This window comes from Parasteatoda tepidariorum, chromosome 9 (genome assembly GCF_982258835.1).
Source record: "Parasteatoda tepidariorum strain Cologne lab strain chromosome 9, Ptep-v5.0, whole genome shotgun sequence".
Lineage (NCBI taxonomy): Eukaryota > Metazoa > Arthropoda > Arachnida > Araneae > Theridiidae > Parasteatoda > Parasteatoda tepidariorum.
Window position 1 is genome coordinate 70,295,950 of NC_141763.1, and position 18,769 is coordinate 70,314,718.

At 26.9% G+C, this 18,769-nt stretch overlaps 1 protein-coding gene across 1 annotated transcript; it reads right to left on the reverse strand.

The window, feature by feature from the left end:
- Positions 1-1,406: 1,406 nt before the first annotated feature.
- On the reverse strand, positions 1,407-18,436 carry LOC107449139 (calcium-independent phospholipase A2-gamma). The gene is made up of 9 exons (XM_016064580.4): positions 18,003-18,436; positions 15,520-15,997; positions 14,196-14,333; positions 13,085-13,239; positions 12,154-12,420; positions 8,576-8,633; positions 7,642-7,833; positions 4,512-4,707; positions 1,407-2,805 (listed from the first exon to the last, which is right to left on the reverse strand). The coding sequence occupies exons 1-9, from the start codon at positions 18,083-18,085 to the stop codon at positions 2,555-2,557; spliced, it is 1,818 nt and encodes a 605-aa protein (XP_015920066.2). The 5' UTR covers positions 18,086-18,436; the 3' UTR covers positions 1,407-2,554.
- Positions 18,437-18,769: the final 333 nt, after the last annotated feature.

Here is an 18,769-nt window from a genome sequence, read left to right on the forward strand (position 1 = left end):
GTAAAGCTTCAGTAAAAATTGAGTAAAAGAATACTATTGTCTAGCTAAGCAGAGCCTTGGTTTAGCAAGTCGATTATACAAATTTGCAGTCGAAGCAAAAAGAGAAATATAGATCACTGGGGTACCTCGGGGTCGTGGATCCCGTGTTTACCTAAAGAAGGTAAATCCCCTGAGGAAAAAAAAAAGTCTATCATTTGAAAATAGTGAATGCTCATTTTACACTGGTAAAGATTAGGTCGAGCATTAAGTTGCAAGCCTTATTATTATTTTAGGCCTTTATTCAATTATACAATGTAGAACAGGTACTAAATATAGGGAAAGAAAATTAGAAAGTTTTAATAAGATAAACAAAGTGTCTACATAAAAGAAAACTCATAAGTGTTCAAGCATAATACATTAAAATATAGTAGAGTAGGGTGTGCCTTTTACAGGCTCTTAAAAGCTTTATCTATTTAGATACTAATACTTTATACATAATCATGTATAAATTATGTATTAGTATCTAAAAAGATATTAAAACTTATAGAACTACAGAATTTTATTATTTAAACTACAGAGTATTTAAACTTATCCTATGTGAGATATTTATTTAATTTGCAAGACATCCTCAACACAAGCCTTGAGCTAAAAGGAGAGCAAATGGCTTGAAATAAGTTAAATTTCATATCACACTACCTGTTTCTTAACACACAGAGAAAATAAAATTGCTATAAATTACCCAATATAATGTATATAAGTTTTCAGGAAAAAAAGACCTAGTGAAAAAAGATAGAAAACTTCATTTTTAAAAACACAGACAATATGCGGTAGATAGATTTCAGCATCGTGAGCAATACCGCCATTTGGCTATGCACGACAAGTGCAAATTAATTTGTGTCTTTTCAGAAAACTTTTAGTGATGGTTGATTAAAACACATTTGCATCAAATGCAAATACTACATAAAAATAGCTTTCCTGAAGTGCTTGAAATTCTTGTCACTTAAGTGCTTTAACATCATGTGCAGAACTTTTAAGCAATATTACAATTATCATCTCTTTCCAAATTTAACCAATAAATTGGTTTCTTATACTTTTTTTTGAAAAATTTGCTTAATTTAGCTTTTAAGAAATTTTTAAAATAGAACACTGCTAACTGGACCCAGTTGTATTGTTAGGTAAACAAATTCGCAAAAACATTTATACAAAATAAACATTCTTCCAAATTTTATAATTAGTGTCAAGCCATTAATTTTTCCTGAATAAACAATTAGTATTGACATCTCTTTCAACATTTTAATCTGATTTTCTTCAAGGTATGTTTTTTAACAATAAAAAATTTAGTATTTTAAGAGAACTGTGTTATTTCAGTGTTTAGCACTAAGAAAACAATAAATTGTGTTATACAAAAGAATATTAAAATATAACTATTACATTTATGGAATATTTATTTTTCTAATAGAATACAATAAACTATATTACACACTAAATACAATTCACATCATAACAAAGATAAATTCTTCAAAATAAAACAAAACAAAAAGTAAACTTTACAATATGCTAAAATAAATATCAACAAATTCTAATGTTGTATAACATATAGAGTTCACACGAGTATGACTAGAAATATGATTGGTAAATATTTTAAAATCTCTTATATCACAAAGATTGAAAAGCATTTTTAGAAACCAACTGTACAAAGTGTGTATTATTTAAATACTAATGCTTCAAAGAGCAAAATATTTTAATACATGTTTCAATATGGATTAAAATCTAAAATTTTGCATAATTGACAGAAATGCATAGATGTGAAAAATTCCCCTTCATCATAATTTGCTAATAATTAATATTGGTTATCAATTTTTGAAAATCTGTGAAAGCAAAAATTTGTCATTTAGTAATGTTGGTTTCTCATATTCTATAGTAAAATATGATTCTTAAAGAAATATATAAATCACAGTTACTTTTATGGAGGCTGTATAAGCAATTTGTTTTGTTCTTTATAAGCACTTAAATTTAAAAAAATTAAATAAGTATAATGATTCTTTTATATTAATTTCTTAACAAGAAAATTTATATTATATTAAAAGTTTTTTATCATACAACATTTTAAAATTAATTTTTTTGAAGATATTTAAGTAATGGTAAGTGTTGATTATTTGAATTTTTACAGCTTTCGTTTTACTTATGACGCAATTTTTTTTTTTTTTTTACCTTGGAAGAAATACCTATTTAACCAGATTCAACACAAAGTAAATATTTTTTTCCTCATATATGTATTAAAAGAATTATTTTTGAGATTTTAATATAATTAAGGTCTGTAAACTTTTACATTATTTATTTATAAAAAAATTAATTATTTCTATTTTTAGGCATGAAGTAATTTTTATCAAAATAGATTTCAAAGCAAAATGAATGTCTTTAACTTAATTACTTATTTCTCTTGAATCAAACTTCTTTAAAAAGAATTTAAAAAAATTAAATAAATTAGAGCCTGACGAAAAATGTATACATTGAAGCTTCATAAGAGATGAAAAATTATCACACAATCCTACCACAAAAAATTTAAGGATGAAAATCATAAATAAAGATTTTTTTGAATGTTTAACCAATCACTTGTCTTTTTATAAAGACTTCTGGGTGTAGTGAGAGTTTGTGCAGCATTTGCAAATTTATACTCATTTCTTCTTAAATACATCTGAGCATCAGATTTCATCTGGTCAAGTTTATCTGTTCTATTTTCATCCAAAGTGAAGAATTCTGTTAAATAGGGATTCATTCTGAAGTAGGTATTTGGTAAGAGGAGATCGTTTAAGGCCACGTGCACAGCTGTAGAAAAAACAGGATATCCCATAAGGTTAATGAAAAATTACAAAAATGTCATAATTAGCAAACATATTACATCAGTGGTACATAGTTTAAAACATGTTTCAAAAATCCCCCCAAATTTTTTTTTTTTTAATTAATGCATACTTCATGAATTGTTTTTATTAATGCATACTTTATGCAATTTTTTTATTAATTCATTCTTCAATATTTCAATTATTTTAAGAAAACAAAATAACAGAATATTTTTCTTTTAAAATTTAATGCTGAACTTGATATTGGTAATTCCTCGCATTTTTTTGCAGGAATTTATTGAGACATTTTATTTGACAAATATAATAAGAATTTTTTTTTAAAATTAATTTTATATATTTATTATTATTATATTTTTTAAGCACTCAAATAAAATAAAAGATGCAAGATTAAAGTTTAGGTTCGTAAAATTTGCTTCCTATTACACAGTTAAAGTATGAAAATCAGTTGCAAAAAGATAATAGCCAAATAAAAAATTTCGATTTATTAGAATTTTAATATAAGTTGCAATGGATGAGAAAAAAATCTTTTGTTAATTACATTGGTAGATCTAGTAGGGTCTGGTGGGGCAAAGTGGGTATAAAATAAAGCTTTTTTAAAATAAGGCATGAAAACCAAACTACAAAATTTTTCGGAAAAGTTTTGATGCATTTTATATAAGTTGGATTTATACAGTTAAATATGTATCATAAATAATCCATTTTGTTTGATCATTTTCTTACAGTAAGGAATTCAAAAGAACATATTTTGATATACCCAATTTACCGCAGAATGGGGATAGTTCTAAAATTAGTATATATTTCACTAAAAAACATATGCAAATATTGTTTTCGAAATAAAAGTGCTCTTAAATAAATGTATCATGATTATAATTTTAAAAAAATATTGAAAATTTTCTTTTTCTGTTATTATTAAATTAGAGTTAATATTTAAGGTTATCAAAATTAGGTTTCACTCTGGATACAGTACATTTTCTACACCATTTCATCAAAAAAACTGTAATAGTTTTTGGTTTACTTGAAATATATTTAAATGCAAGTGTAAAAATTAATATCCATATTGGTAATTCAAAGTGTTTTTACTATTTATAGCAGACATTTTTAATCAATTTAGTTATTTTAAAGGAATTGTTTTCTTTTCCATGAAAAAATTGACATATGAAGACAGAAACTTGTGTGAAAACTCATCTATATCTTTAGACATGCTTACTAAGTTGTGCCATTATGCTATTTTGTCTATATGTCTGATATATTGTTATTTACTCCCTATAACTATATGTATATTATTTATTTATGTATATCTCTTTTTTAGATGTCCTTCGACCAGTTTGAATTAAAATTAATAATTTTTTGCTAATTTTTAATGATATTGGGAAAAAAGTTCCTCAACAGCTTAAACTAACATAGTGTATATGTTGATCATAAACCGATAGTTTGAAACTTTAAATTTTTTATCAGTTTCTAAAACTGAAATAAAAATGCTTGCTGCAATTCCAGTAAATGTCTCTATTATCTCAATATAAAGAGAGAAAATAGATGTTTTTTTTTAAACATAAACCCACTTTATCCCACCCGATCCAAGTTAATAACCATTTATTAAAACTTTCGCGGTTTCTTTTGCACATAATTAAAAATTTTGAAGTTCTTACATGATCAATCAAGAAAAAAAAATTATACCTTCTGTGTCAGTAGCACTGTCAATTATTTTTAGCACTTTAGTTTTGAGACTAGTAGAAGTAAAATTTGGAGATACAGCAGGAATGTAGCGACCTGTTCCTAATGACATGACACATTGTATATATTCTGAAGGCCACAGTAATCTGGCTTCATGAATAGCCAGGGCAGTAGGATTATTGATCATGACTCCACCATCCTGAAATTTTCATGGAAGTTGAGAATAAAAAATATCTTAATGTAATAATTTTTCATGCCAGATAATAAAATTTCTTATTGATGTTAACAATTATATTTAACAAAAATTAGATTTTTTAATACTAATGTTAAATCGGTCTTGTTGTACGGACCTGAGACATGACACTGCAACAATAATAACACGAAAAACTTCAAGCATTTATTAACAACTGTTTAATAAGAATCTTGAGTATCGAGTGGTTCCATAAAATTTGTAATGCAGAAATCCTTAGAAAAGTAAAACAGAAAGCAATTGACCTGGAAATTTAAAAAAAAAACGTAAATGAAAATTAATTGCTCCTGTTTTACGTAAACCTGAAAAATTTAAAGTAAAGCAAGTTTTTGATTGGAACGATCACGGCAATGGAAAAAGAGGGAGACCAAAAAATAATTGGTATAGGTTGATTTAAAGGGAATTGAAAATAATAGGAAAGATATGGAAAGAGGCAAAATATCTGGCCACAAATAAAGTAAGATCGAAAGCAATGCCAGAAGCCCTATGCTCCAATTCAGAGTAAAGAGGAATATGTATGTCAATGAATTATGCAATAATAGAATAACATTGATATAAATTATTAAAACTTTTCTTTATTAAATAAATTTCCAATACTTATTAGAAAAGTTTTCTCTGTACATATAATTTTTTAATGAAAAATCTCCTTTCCCTTCAAGAGGATTTTGAAAGTTTTAATATAAGTAAATAAGATGAGAAATTTTATCAAATTATTTGCCATGATTGTTATTAGCATATTAAATTCGTCTGGTAATTATTTCACTATTTATGTCAATGAAAAAGAAATAACTCTTTAAGAGAATTTTCCATTTTTTCATGAACAATTTGGAGATATATATTTATACCTTTTAAGAGTGAGTATATAGCACAAAAAGAAGATAAGATTTCTTAAATAATTCTCTGAAAAACAGTCTGTTTCAGGAATTTTAATATTATAAATTTTCACAGTATTTTTGCAAACTAATTAATTTATTTTCATTGTAAGAGATATTTTTATTATAATAGATATTAACTTTGATGAATATTTTATATAATGTTAAGTAATTAAAAAAGAAAAAAAAAACCTACTAAAGTACTTATGGTATTAGTTTAAAATAGAATTAGGAACATGATCTAAAATGCTAACATTGAAGTTCAATAAAGAATGAAAAATTCCAAAAATAAACTGTTACCAAAATTTTAATCATGAAAATCAATGATATATATATCTTTAATAGTTAACCACTCATTAGTTCTTTTATTACGATTTTTTGAAAAATATTTTTAAATTTGAAGTTCCAAGAGATGTCATATTATGTCTTGTATGTAGTTCACTGAAATTACTAGTTTTGTTATTGTATACTATTCTAAACCCTTCACTGCAGTAGACCATAGGGAAAAAAAATTCTGAAAAAGAATGCATCGCAACTAAAATTGTAATGCATTGTAACATAAGTTTCCCTCAGAGAGGAAAAAGGAATAGGAAAGAAGTATTTTTACATCATTTGTCTATTTGATAAAGTGATTAATCTAGATCAGGGGTTTCCAACTTACATGAGGCCGGGGGCTACAATTAAAAACACAAATCAAATGGCGGGCCGCAACTTAATCAAAATTTTATGTAGGACTCTTATGTTTGAAGGAACATTAAGTATTACTGTCTGATTTTTACCAAGTTGTACAAAACAAAAGTATTGAATTACAAATTAAAATAAGAAGTAGATTTTTAAAAATATTTAACTGTTATTAATAATATTTTTAAAAATATTAAATAATAAAAATTCGGGCTACAATAACTTTAATGTGCACCTTTGTATTAAACAATTAATGTGCAACAGATAGTATCTAATTGTTAAGATATAAAACTTTAAAAAGTTTGGCATTAAAACCTACATAGGAACACACAAAATATTCAATAAGAAAATTGAAGTTGTCTGCTACAACCACCAGAGAATATATATTTACATTTAAAATTTACAAATGTGTGTGTAAATATTTTCGTCCAAAATGAGTGGTTTCAAAAAGTTAAATCGGAGAATTTCTTAGAGAAAATTTCTGATATGCACATGCTAAATTATATTCACGAAATACAAAAAAATGAAATAAAAAAAAGAGTAACATACACGCTAATTTTTGTATTTGAATAGATATTTTCTTGGGTGCAAAACCTGAGAAATAAACTTCTTTGCACCGTTGGTATGTTAAATTTCACAAAAATGAAGAAATTAGGTTTTTATTAACGAGAAGAGTATTTATAACCCATAAAGACTTTTTACGAAAATTGTCCACACAAAAATGACACTAATATATTTTAGTCCGCGGGCCACAAAAAAGGCTTTGAGGGCTGGAAGCGGCCCCCGGGCCGCCAGTTGGAAAACCCTGAACTAGATTTTAAGATTACAATAAGTAATTTAGGTACTCCATTAAGCCAAGAATATCGTAAGAACCAGGAAGTCAAGTTTATACAGGTCAGCCGCTACAGATAACACCCATAGATATAAAATGCAACAGTATCCCAAGAAATAATGATAGCAATACACATTGAATATAAAAATATTGTGATCATTATTAATAACTATAGAAATGAAATACAGTAGTAACACCATAATTATTGATAATTTAATAAATCAAAAATACACCACAGGGGATATTAAACATAATGATAGTTAAATACGATATTATTGTGAATGCATATAAATATTTGGGTAATAAAAATATTGAATGAACAAAACAATATTGAAATTTGTTAGTTATTGTTTATAGCGACCAATGCCTGTGTTGAGGACAACTCAGAAAAGTAGTAGCCAATACACGGTCCCAATTACCAATAAGTGACGTAATTTATAGAATGTAAAAGAGTCCAAAATATGTGCAATTAGTCAGGAAAAGCATGTGTTTACAAACCTGATGAAGAAATTCATCTAGGCAATACTCTTCAAAATAACCAGGGGCTGCACCTGATGCACGTACAGACTCCCACATTCTATATCTACAGCTACCTCTGTGATAAGACTGAACACCGGGTGGGAGATCATAATTACGAAACACAAATGGCTGGAGATGAGGGAGATTCATTATTGCCGAAACAACTGCTAGCTAATGAAAAAATAAATAAACTTTAAAAATATCTATTAATTTATACTTATTAGATAATTAGCTTAAATATATTTATATAAAATTAAAAGAGGATTAAACACAAGAAAACTTCAAGGCTTAATCACAAAAAAAGTAATAAATGCATAAAAAAATTTGAAAGACAAAGCTGAAAAAAATATTTACATGATTTCAATTCTACACAAATCAAAGGTTTATAAATGTCATTAAAATAGATTTTTTGCAGATTGTTTTAGCTGCATACGACATGTCAAAACTCTTAATTTTTCAAGACTATAGAAACGCTCCTTAAAGAAGCTATGACTAAACACACTGCATTCTTTCTAACCTTAATATGGCATATCTCTTATCTAATATGGCAACTATGGCTTGATGGTAAATGGTGAGAAACTTGAAGACTTTGATACAATTCCAAATTTTTAAGGACATTGCTCAATTGGTATGCACTGAATAAATAATGATATTTTAATTTTTTACTTCTTTTTGGTTCGAGGCGAGATTTTGAGCAAAAGACTGAGTGAGCTTGCACAAGAAGATAAGGGCCTTATGTGCCACAGGGCACATAGAAGGATAATTAAGTACGTATCAAAACTTTTTAATTGCTTAAATACTTTTAAAACATTGTCAAGTGTTATTGATTTCTATAATGCCTATTCAATTCCTATTAATTTAGAATTTGCCTATTTTTAAACAAATGATAATATGTACATAAATATATATATACCTTTGGAGAATCAGGTTCTTTCACAGTATCAATAAGCAATCTTTCACCAAATGTTTTCCTTAAAAAAAATTTTAAAATCAATATTTTGTTACAAAAAAAAGTTACTTAAATTTCACTTCTCTTGAGATAAATAACTGCAACTGAGACTTTTATACATGAGATTTCAATACATACATATACGTAATATCTAAAATAGTAGCCAAATAAAATTAAGGGATTTTAAACCGAAAGTTAAAAATAATTAAATTTAATTGTAGATTAGCTAGCTCTTCTTAACGGATGAGAACATTCAATTGTCTCTTTCACATAAAAGAATCACTTACGTAATATCGTAAATTAATTACTATAAGCTGTCCGTGAAAAGAGTGTGAAAAAATCTTTATAAGTTTCTAGGAGATTCTGCTCCATGAACATTTGTAAATAGTAGTTTAATTTCTTTAGTCTTTTTTTTCCTTAATAAATGTTCAACAAAAATTATAATGGAATCATTTATAAAGTGGTTTCACACTAAATTCTGATATCATAGAAATCATGGTCTTGGATAAATTTGAATCAACGACTGTGAATATAATGAGATAAACTTGGCACCAAGACATAACAAATATATGTATATAAAGCATTAGTAATCCAACAAAATAATGCAATATAAATTATTGACAGTAAGCTAAGAATAAGATGTGAAAAATTTTTGATACACAACTTCTCTACTTTTTCCTGGCGTTTGTCAATGTTACACAATAGCTTTTTTGCATATCATCAGCACCATTCATTCATCAAACATTCATGTGTTTTTAACAAGCAGCTGGAAAAAAAAGAGAGTGGAGGGGCATCCCATGCTTACTGACAAACACCATGACAAGTGGAAGAGACATATTTTCAGGAAAAACAGGGGGGGTTGTTTTACAGTGAATTTTATGATTGGCATCACCCTGATTTTCTTTATTCATTCCTTTCTGATTTATGTTTCTTCATCCACACCTGTTCCCTACACTCAACAGCTGTTCCTATGCCAGAAGGCAAGGATGAGATTAGCCGAACGACAAAAAAGCTGAATTTCCACAATAACAAATTTTACGAAAGCGCAACCCTTTAATAATAAATTTCAGACAGTTTAAGGTAATAAATAATGTGTTGACATACAATTGTGTACTAATCTATTATTATATAAATGATTACATTGATACCTAACATTTAGTGAAAATAAAACTCACCAATTGAAAAAAATAAAGTTGGAAATTATATTTTTCCTCAGTTTACATAAGAGACAATTATTACTTAAAAATCTACCTTAAAACTACTGAGAATATACATTAATATTTCATTTCTTTTACTAAATACTGTTATGTGATTTATAGCAAATATATCAGTAATATTACTTTTTAAATTATATTGGAAAAACAATGGACCGAATCATTATGTTCATATTATAGTCTAATCTAACTAGAGCCCTTTGAAACATATCAATAACAGTGAAGTAGAAATATATAGTAACTCCTTAACATACAAAAATTGCTATTTTAGTTTGAAAAATTACATGACAATCAGCAAGTGTTAAGATAATTGTATTTTATTTGATAAGAATTTTGCATTTTATATCATAAATAACAGCAATTATAAATAAAATTTTGATGCTGAATTAATTAACTCTTTTCCAAAAAAAAAAAAAATTAAATCCCTTTGTAAGTGATTGCTTTTGTTTGCTATATCTTTTATGTTTGCTATATTTAGTCGTTAGTCCATCTTCAAACATCTTGTGACAAATCCTATTTTTTCTTCTTTGCAAGCACAGAATGTAAGTTTTGAATATATTCCCTTCCAGTTTCTCTGATGTTGTATCACTTACATATACTACTAATAATCGTCGTTAGATAAACAGTCACCTTTATAGTAACTAATTTTAAAAAAATTTACTTCTTACAAGAATCGCGATAGTTGAGCTTAAAATTGCATAAATATGAATAACAATTATGGATTTTGAAATCACATGAATATGAAACTAGATATACGATTTTGAAAATGAGAAAATACAAACTGGGATATAGAATTTTTAAAACGCGTAAATACAAATCACGATTAATAATTTTTAGATCACGTAAATACGAATCATGATGCGTAATTTTTAGATTGCATAAATAAGAATTATGATGCATAATTTTTAGAATGCCTGAATGCGAATCCCAATGCTTTATTTTAAAATCGCGTATAAATACGAAAATCGATGTTTGATATTATAAACCGCATGAGCAAATCAAGACATTGAATTTCAAACTTGTGTGAATACGAATCGCTACATAGGTTTTTAAAAAGGCGTAAATACGAATCACAATATCGGATTTTTAAATCTCGTAAATAAGAATCGCAACGTACAATATTCAAATCGCGTGAATAAGAATCGCAACACACAAATATGAAAAGCTATGTTAGATATTAAAATCGTGTGAATAAGAATCGAGATATTAGCAGATTCCAGGCTTGGGACCTGTAAAAGGCTTGTCAGAAGCAGCGTCGTTTGAACTACAAAAATCGGATCTATCTGGAGGGCGGGTAAAAAATTCGGAAAATCTTATCTGCTGCGAGTAAAAGGGGAGAAAATAGTTAAAATAAATAAAAATGAGGAAGGATTGGTAGCTATGTAGTTCGAATTTTCTGTTTCTCTTTGAAAATCGGTGAATTTTCTGAAAAAGCGGAATATTTATTAAAAAAAAGTGAAATTTTTAGAAAAATCTGAATTTTTGATAAAAAAGCTGAAATTTAAGAGATAAAAGTGAAAAAAGCGGAAATCTGCTAAAAAGCTGAAAAATCTCATCCCTGAGATAGCAGTCTCCAGAAAGTGATTCTAAGAAAGGATGGGGGAGGAGAAAATTCCAGGTGAGTTGACCATTCCTTGGAGTAACATTAAACATGAAAAAATAAATAAAAAGCACTAGTAAGAGGAGGAAAAAATGATGAAATTTCCAGTGGGTTCTAAAAGGCAAAATTTTCCAAAGGAAAAAAATTTTTTATATAGGCCACTTCTTCAGATATGCCTTTCTATTAAATTTTCAAGTTTAAAATCAATAACACTGCGGTGTGTCTCCACGAAATTACGTTATTATACATCTAATCAATGTGAATACTTAAACAAGCTAATAACATTTTATAAGTTAAACAAACTACTCAAAATATCTTAATTAAAAAAATTTCTTCTAAGATAATTTTTTTCCTTATGAAAACATACTATTTAATGACAAAATAAATCAGATTGCAATAAATTTTCTAAAACTGCTTGAACATTGCATGGAATTTTTTAACTCGGAAAATGCTTAAAACTGTTAAAAAATTATGAAAAATGAGCTATATTTTTCTTAAATTTATAAAGGCACAACAAGATGACTACCTCCTTCTTAAATAATATATTTGTTGGTAAGATTTTGAGACTTGCTAGAGTGAAAGTGGCAATATGGCAAAAAAGTTTTGAGATCTCTGGTTTTGAACAACTTGTACTGAATTCAATTAGAGCAAATAGTAACAGCAATCACATCACTGAACATTACATTTTTTAGTTACATCTGCATTTCCTTACAAAAAAGCAAACTTACTTCAAAACATCGACCCACATAGTGGTATCATAGTATGCATGACTCCACATCAGCCGACTTGTACCCCAAAATGTACTTTGACTAAACACTTTATCACTCAATGTTCTATACAGAGATTCACATTCATCAAGAGAAAGACGAAGTCCTCCCAAGAGTAGTCCCAAAATTGCACCAGAGCTCACTCCACAGAAATAGTCAAACAGTTGGTATATTTTTTTATTGGTTTTAGCCTCTAATTGTCGTAGTATTTCTATAGCCAAGATGCCCCTAAGGTAGGAAATAAAAAAAATAAAACAAAATGTAAAGGTAAATATATGCAAAATGACAAAGAAATGAAGTACTACAACGTTGACTATATTAGTGCACTTTATCAGAGAAAATAAAAGAACACGATTCAAATAGTTCATAGCTTTGGGTGAGAAGTAAGAATAGTAATACAGCCATGGAAAACTAAATATAAAAATAGTAGTAAAATTTATATAAAAATAAGCAGGTTGTAGCAACACTACTAAGTACACAATATAAGAGCAAGTACTTGAGATAATATGCCAATGCTAAAAAGCTCATACAAATAGAAATGTTTTTTTTTTTCTTCAAATGAATATTTTTAAATGAAAAAAGACCTTTAAATTTTTCGAAGCTTTTTTAAAAGTATTAAGGGTCATACCAATAAACTTTTTTTAAAAAAATAAAATACACTCATAAGAATATTAAAAAAAAAAGATTATCTAAAATAACAAAATTACATCAAAATGTTTACAGTTTAGACAAATAGAAATTACTAAAGGATTATGAATACAAAGGTTAGATTATTACAAAAGGAATAATATTTATTAGTTTTTTTTTACTAATTTGTTCAGTTTCATTAGCACCAAGAAATTGAAGCAATTATTAAAAGGGATAGTAACCAAATACTTAAAACAATTAATACCTCGTTCCTCCGCCATCAATGCTGAGTATTCTTATACCATTTCCCCTAGGAGGATTTTGAAAACCTATTAAAGCAAGAACACACCTGGCTTGGGCTTGTACAGCTTGATCATTTTGGTTATATTTGAGACGTAATGCAATCCTCATAAGTCCTGCCTGAGTATGAATTCACAATATTAAATTTTATAGTAACTAAAAAAGATAACTAACTTAACAAATTTCATTAAAAAAAAGTAGAACAGTTCATGTAAGTGACATCAATAGCTGGAAGTTGTCTACAAACAGCACTGCTGGACTAAGAATGAAAGTAGCAATAAAAAGTTAAAGAAAAATAGAGGCCAGGAATTTTCCTTTCTCGTCTCTTAGGTGCTGTTGAATGAGGAAATTAATGGTTTCTTCAAGAAATTTTGAAAGTCAATTACCATTCTTCTATACATATACACACACATCCATATATAAGCGAAAACTAGTTACATCTGATTATAAAAATATACAATCACATTAATTGTTTCTATAAGTAAATAGCGAATTAATTAGAAAGAATAATTTTAATTATTATTTAAAAATATATTACAAGGTTTTATCGTGAATAATTTATTTTTTTAAACTTTTTTTATTGACATTCATAGCCAGTTCATTCATTTTTGTTTTGAGAACACGAAGGAAAGGAAGCATGTTGACATTTTTTAATTTTAATGATAAGTTAAACCTGATAGTAATTTTCAACGCAGATTGTAATTTAATTAAAAAATAATGTGATGTAAATCTCTTAGCGGCAACAAGAGATTGTTCATTGCCAGACCATAAGTTTATTTGTAAGTTTTACAACCAATTAAATAACTAATTTATAACTTAATTGAAAAATGGTACATTTAAAACATAGTTCAGCTAGATTATATATTTTCATTAACTTCAGCTTAGAGAAACTCAAGCAATCTAGTTTCAAAGCACCATTTATAAAAACGTAGTCAAAAAGGAAGGAAACAAACCATTAAGTAAAACAGCCAATAAACAAGTTATTTAAGATCATAAAGTAATTTTTAAAGTTGAGTTCTTCAATCATTAAATAAATATTTACAGGAATGTTAAAGTAGATATATAGAAAAAATTACCTTACACATTACAGATTTCTGATCAGGATACAAAATGAGATGTTTACAAACTTCTTCTAATCTCAAAAGTTGTGATGCAGATGATGTTGCTTCATTTAAAGATGAAACTAAAAATCTACTACGTTGTTGGAGACTTGACTGAAAGAGAAAATATCATGGTTTAATGCTGATAGTAAAATATTTTTGTCAAATATCTGAATTTTAACAAGTATGTACATAAAAAAAATTATGTAAAGAAAATTTCACTTTATTAAAAAAAAACTGACAGCTTACAATTATAATTATTAAATTTTTTAGTACTATAATTCCTAGTGTATAAATCAATCCAGTTATTTTTGATTACGACATTGTAAATTTCTCATACGATGAGTCAAGTCAACTGCTGAAAAAAAATATATATAGAAATTCTATTTTAATGTAAAATCTTTTAAAAAGTGTGGAATTTAGAATTCTTTCCTTGGATGGGGGTGAATATAAATTTTGTGGGACTCAGCAGATCAGGATAATTTTTTTTCTTCCTGAATGTAATTTAAAGTATTGATTTGAAAAGAGGGAAATGCAAAATTAACTATATATAACATATTAAAACCAGTTTTTGAAAAGGGTAAATTGATGGAGAGTTATACATATATATCTAATTGTTTATAATGAAACAATATTTCACGATAAACAAATGTTTGATTTTAATCACAGGTGATAAAGCTGACTACCTGATTTTCGTAAAATTTTGAGGGTTTGATAAGTTTATTTATACACTAGGATATACAAATTTTTCAAATAAACACACAAATTACAAATATTATTTTAAAGCACATCAAAAAGAAAATGAATATTAAATACTATTAAGTTTATAGGAGAAATTTAAAGAGGAAAAAAAAATTGGTAAGTAATCAATTAACTCTAATATTTTATATAGTTACATAAATAAATATATAGTTACATATTTTCACATTTTTGCTAGCGATTTTTGTATTTTATCTATTTTAAAAAATTATCATGTGAACATAAATATGAAAATTCTCTATATGAATTTGGCATGTTTTTGACAAAAATAATCCTTTTTTGTTGCACATTAATCTTTAATCAATGATTTTTCAGTAGATATGGGCCTCTTAATGTCCCAAGCAAATAAATTATAGTTAAAAATATTTGTACTTGCATTTTCACATTTAATGATATGACCATTAAGAAGAAAAAAAAGATTATCTTCTTTTGTAACTCTGTTAAATGCTTCTCTAAGTTTTTTTCAAAAAACATTAAAATTTTGAGGTATCTATCTTAGCAACAAATCTTACAATCAACAGATAAACAGAAAAACATTTACTTTCGATATTGAAATTTTATTGTATTTTTCATTAGGTTTTTCGTCTTTGCCCAAGAACTCTTTTCGTTTTGAATGGAAATCGCTTCCAGTGAGCCATTCAAAAAATGTTTGTTCTAATTCTTGATTTCCTTCTACTTTTTTTATTACATCTTTCTCTGTTAAAACAGAGTTATGTTGAGCAGCTGAAGATTCAATTTTTTCTGCAGTCAATAAAGATGATTCCTTTGAAGTCAACTTATTGTTTTTGTTATTTTCAGAATAATTTATATTAGCATAATCTTTTGCAGTGTCTTGAAAATCTGTTGTAGATTTCCGGAATTTGAAGTTAAAACTCCCGAATAGTGATGAGGCAATAGTAACTGATTTTAATACAGCTGGCAAAAAATTATCACTTAAATTTTTTACAGAATTTAAGATGTTTAATTTAGTTGCCCCTTGCTTTGAAGATGTACCATAGTGATATTGCAGCAGAAAGTTTCTGAAATAAAATATAAGATATTTAGAGTATGCAGTAAATATCACAAGCAAATGAATTTATTACGAATGAATGAAAATCAAAATTACAAAATATGAAATAAAACAGAATTAATAAAAGAAAAAATATTACACAGTTTTAAAATAGATAAAAAGAAAACTGCAACACTAAGTAAGATGCACACGAGTCTACTAAGGCTTCAATTAGTTAAAAAATAAAGGTTTGCCACTGCTGTCAAATGGTGAGACTGTTTTGTGATGCTAATTATTGCTAAATTGTGCAGTAAAACACTGCCAAAACCATTAAGAGGACAGGGATACAAATAAACTAACAGTAGTACACATCACCATATATAATATAATTATAAATCATGAACAGATTTTTGGAAATGCTTTTTTCAGCACTCACTGCAGAAAACAAAATTTTAGTGAATGGAAAAGTTTACTACCAAACTATAACTGAAAACATGAATTAAATTTTAAGTGTTCGAGGAAAATGAAACAGAAAAAAAAAGCAGAATTATCTTGAATAGCATATTAAAGACCAGAAATTTTTATTTAAAGTAAAAGGTGGAAATAAACATTCCGAAACAAATTCTAAATTTTTCTAAAATTAATTTTAACTGAATTCTTGCAATTTTTCCAATCAGTTGCATACAATTTATTAATTTTTCAGTTATATGTCTTATTCTTATACATAGAATTTAACTACAAAACACCATATACTTGCTCTTAAAATTAGAGATTTTTTAAAAAATAAAATATTATAAGACAAATTTCATATAAAAGGTATAGGGGGAAGTAGCTGATATTTCAAGCGTTTAAGGGGACAATGGATTTTTTTTATAACAGCAATCAAAAGCTGATATCTTTAATAACAAGAACTCTATTTGCTGATGATTTAAAGAGTACATGGAGAAAATTAAGTTTAAAACCAGATAAAATTAAAGAAACTTGCAAATTTTCTATTACCTGATATTTTCGTGAGACTTATAATATGAGCATATGGGGACTAATGGGACATCAGGATTTATACTGCATGGGATTAAATCAAAGACATGCATGATTTATTTAAAAGACTACTGTTTCATCAAAGCTTTACAAGAGCAGATTTTTAAAAACTGGCACTATCTAAAGAAATTAATTAGAAATGGTATCTTTTTAACAAAATAATACATTCTTATTAATAAACAAAATAAATCAATTTATGTGTTAATACTACAATTACTGCTAACTGCTAAAAAATATAACTTTAAACTACTGTCCATGGATATATAAATAAAATAAACATAGCTGACAACCTGTATAGGAAAATATCCAGTAGATTTTACGAACTATAAATTTCATAACTGTTGCACAATATATTAAATATTTTACATATAGGGATTTTTATGGCCATCAAAGTACAAGAACTTTATTTTATTACTCTAAGAAATATAATTGGTCTGCAGTATTTTTTAATTATTGTTAACATGAACTTCACATATTTTTTATTATGTTAACTTAAGTTTAAATCATAATAGACAAGTAATTCATTATTCATAGTTAAAAGACTTTTTGATTAATTTAAAAAGGGAGTTCTGTATATAAACTGAAAATTTTAAAACAAAAGAAATAAAGAGCTATGATTACTGTAAATGAGGCTCGCTTCATTATGTATAAGCAGAACTTATTTAAACAGTCAAGCAAGCGATGGATTGCTTAAAAATATTATTTAAACAGAGATTTTTTATTTAGAATACTTGCTCCATTTTGAAGAATTTTCTAAAATGCTGAAAAAATAGGAGAATTTTTATTAAACCAGTAGACTAGGAGAAACTGGTAAATTCCAGAAAAGTTAACAGCTATGAATAACTTATTTAATTTTTCTAGAAAACAGTAAAAACCATAAAAATTGCTTTAGTACCATATTCGAAGACAAAATTGTAACCGAAGATGCGAATTTTAAGTTTGTAAAAACAACGAAACTGTCTGCTAATAAAAAGAATAAAGAAAAAATGTGTTCTTACTTGCGTTTTCTGACAAATGAAGCAAATCGAAAGGTCGGTGTTCTTAGAATTCCTGGATGTAACATTATTCTACGAGACTTCATTTTCCTTAAAATAACTTAAAATAACCAAGTATATTGTTTAAAATAAAAGTAATTCATATTTAATTAAAATATGTTCCATAAGTTCGTCATAAATTCATAACGCAATACATGGTTGTGACAGGCCAGAATCATTCTATAAAATTAACCAATCACAGAATGTTATTGTTATTTTTTCCTTCAAAAAATAAAAGCGGTGTTGGATTGCTTATGTCTGTGCTTCAAAAGTTAGATCATTCTTTAAATTCGGGTCACGAGCGATAAAATGTACAGAAATTAAGTGCACCTAATTCCTGTAAATTTTATCGCTCGTGTATCGAATCTGCTTCCTCAAAAGCATGCTTTTGAGAAAGCAGATTCGATTCAACTGTTCTTTCATTTTATTTTTATGGTAAAAATGAGTAAAGTATAAAATCGCTTTCAGAAGAAAATGTCGTTACGAGCATAAGGGTTCGTGTGGATTGGAGATGAATAAAACAGTCCTTAAGACTCAAAAATTTATTAGTAAAATCTTTCTGAAAATACAGCAGTTTTTAGAACTAAATTTTTTAGTACTTGAATTAATTGTCTAATTAATTTAATTCTCAAATATCAGTGCAACACACAAAACATAAGCTTCAAACAAGTCAATAAACTCATGAGAGACTTGCAAATCAGAACAATATTGCAGTCACAGACTCTACTACT

Coding starts and splice junctions, on each gene's coding strand:
- LOC107449139 (XM_016064580.4), bottom strand. CDS start 18,085: ATGAAGTCTCGTAGAATAATGTTACATCCAGGAATTCTAAGAACACCG. Junction 15,998..18,002: donor TCATTTGTCAGAAAACGCAA/GTAAGAACACAT, acceptor ATTTTATTTCAG/AAACTTTCTGCTGCAATATC. Junction 4,708..7,641: donor TAGATGAATTTCTTCATCAG/GTTTGTAAACAC, acceptor TGAAAATTTCAG/GATGGTGGAGTCATGATCAA.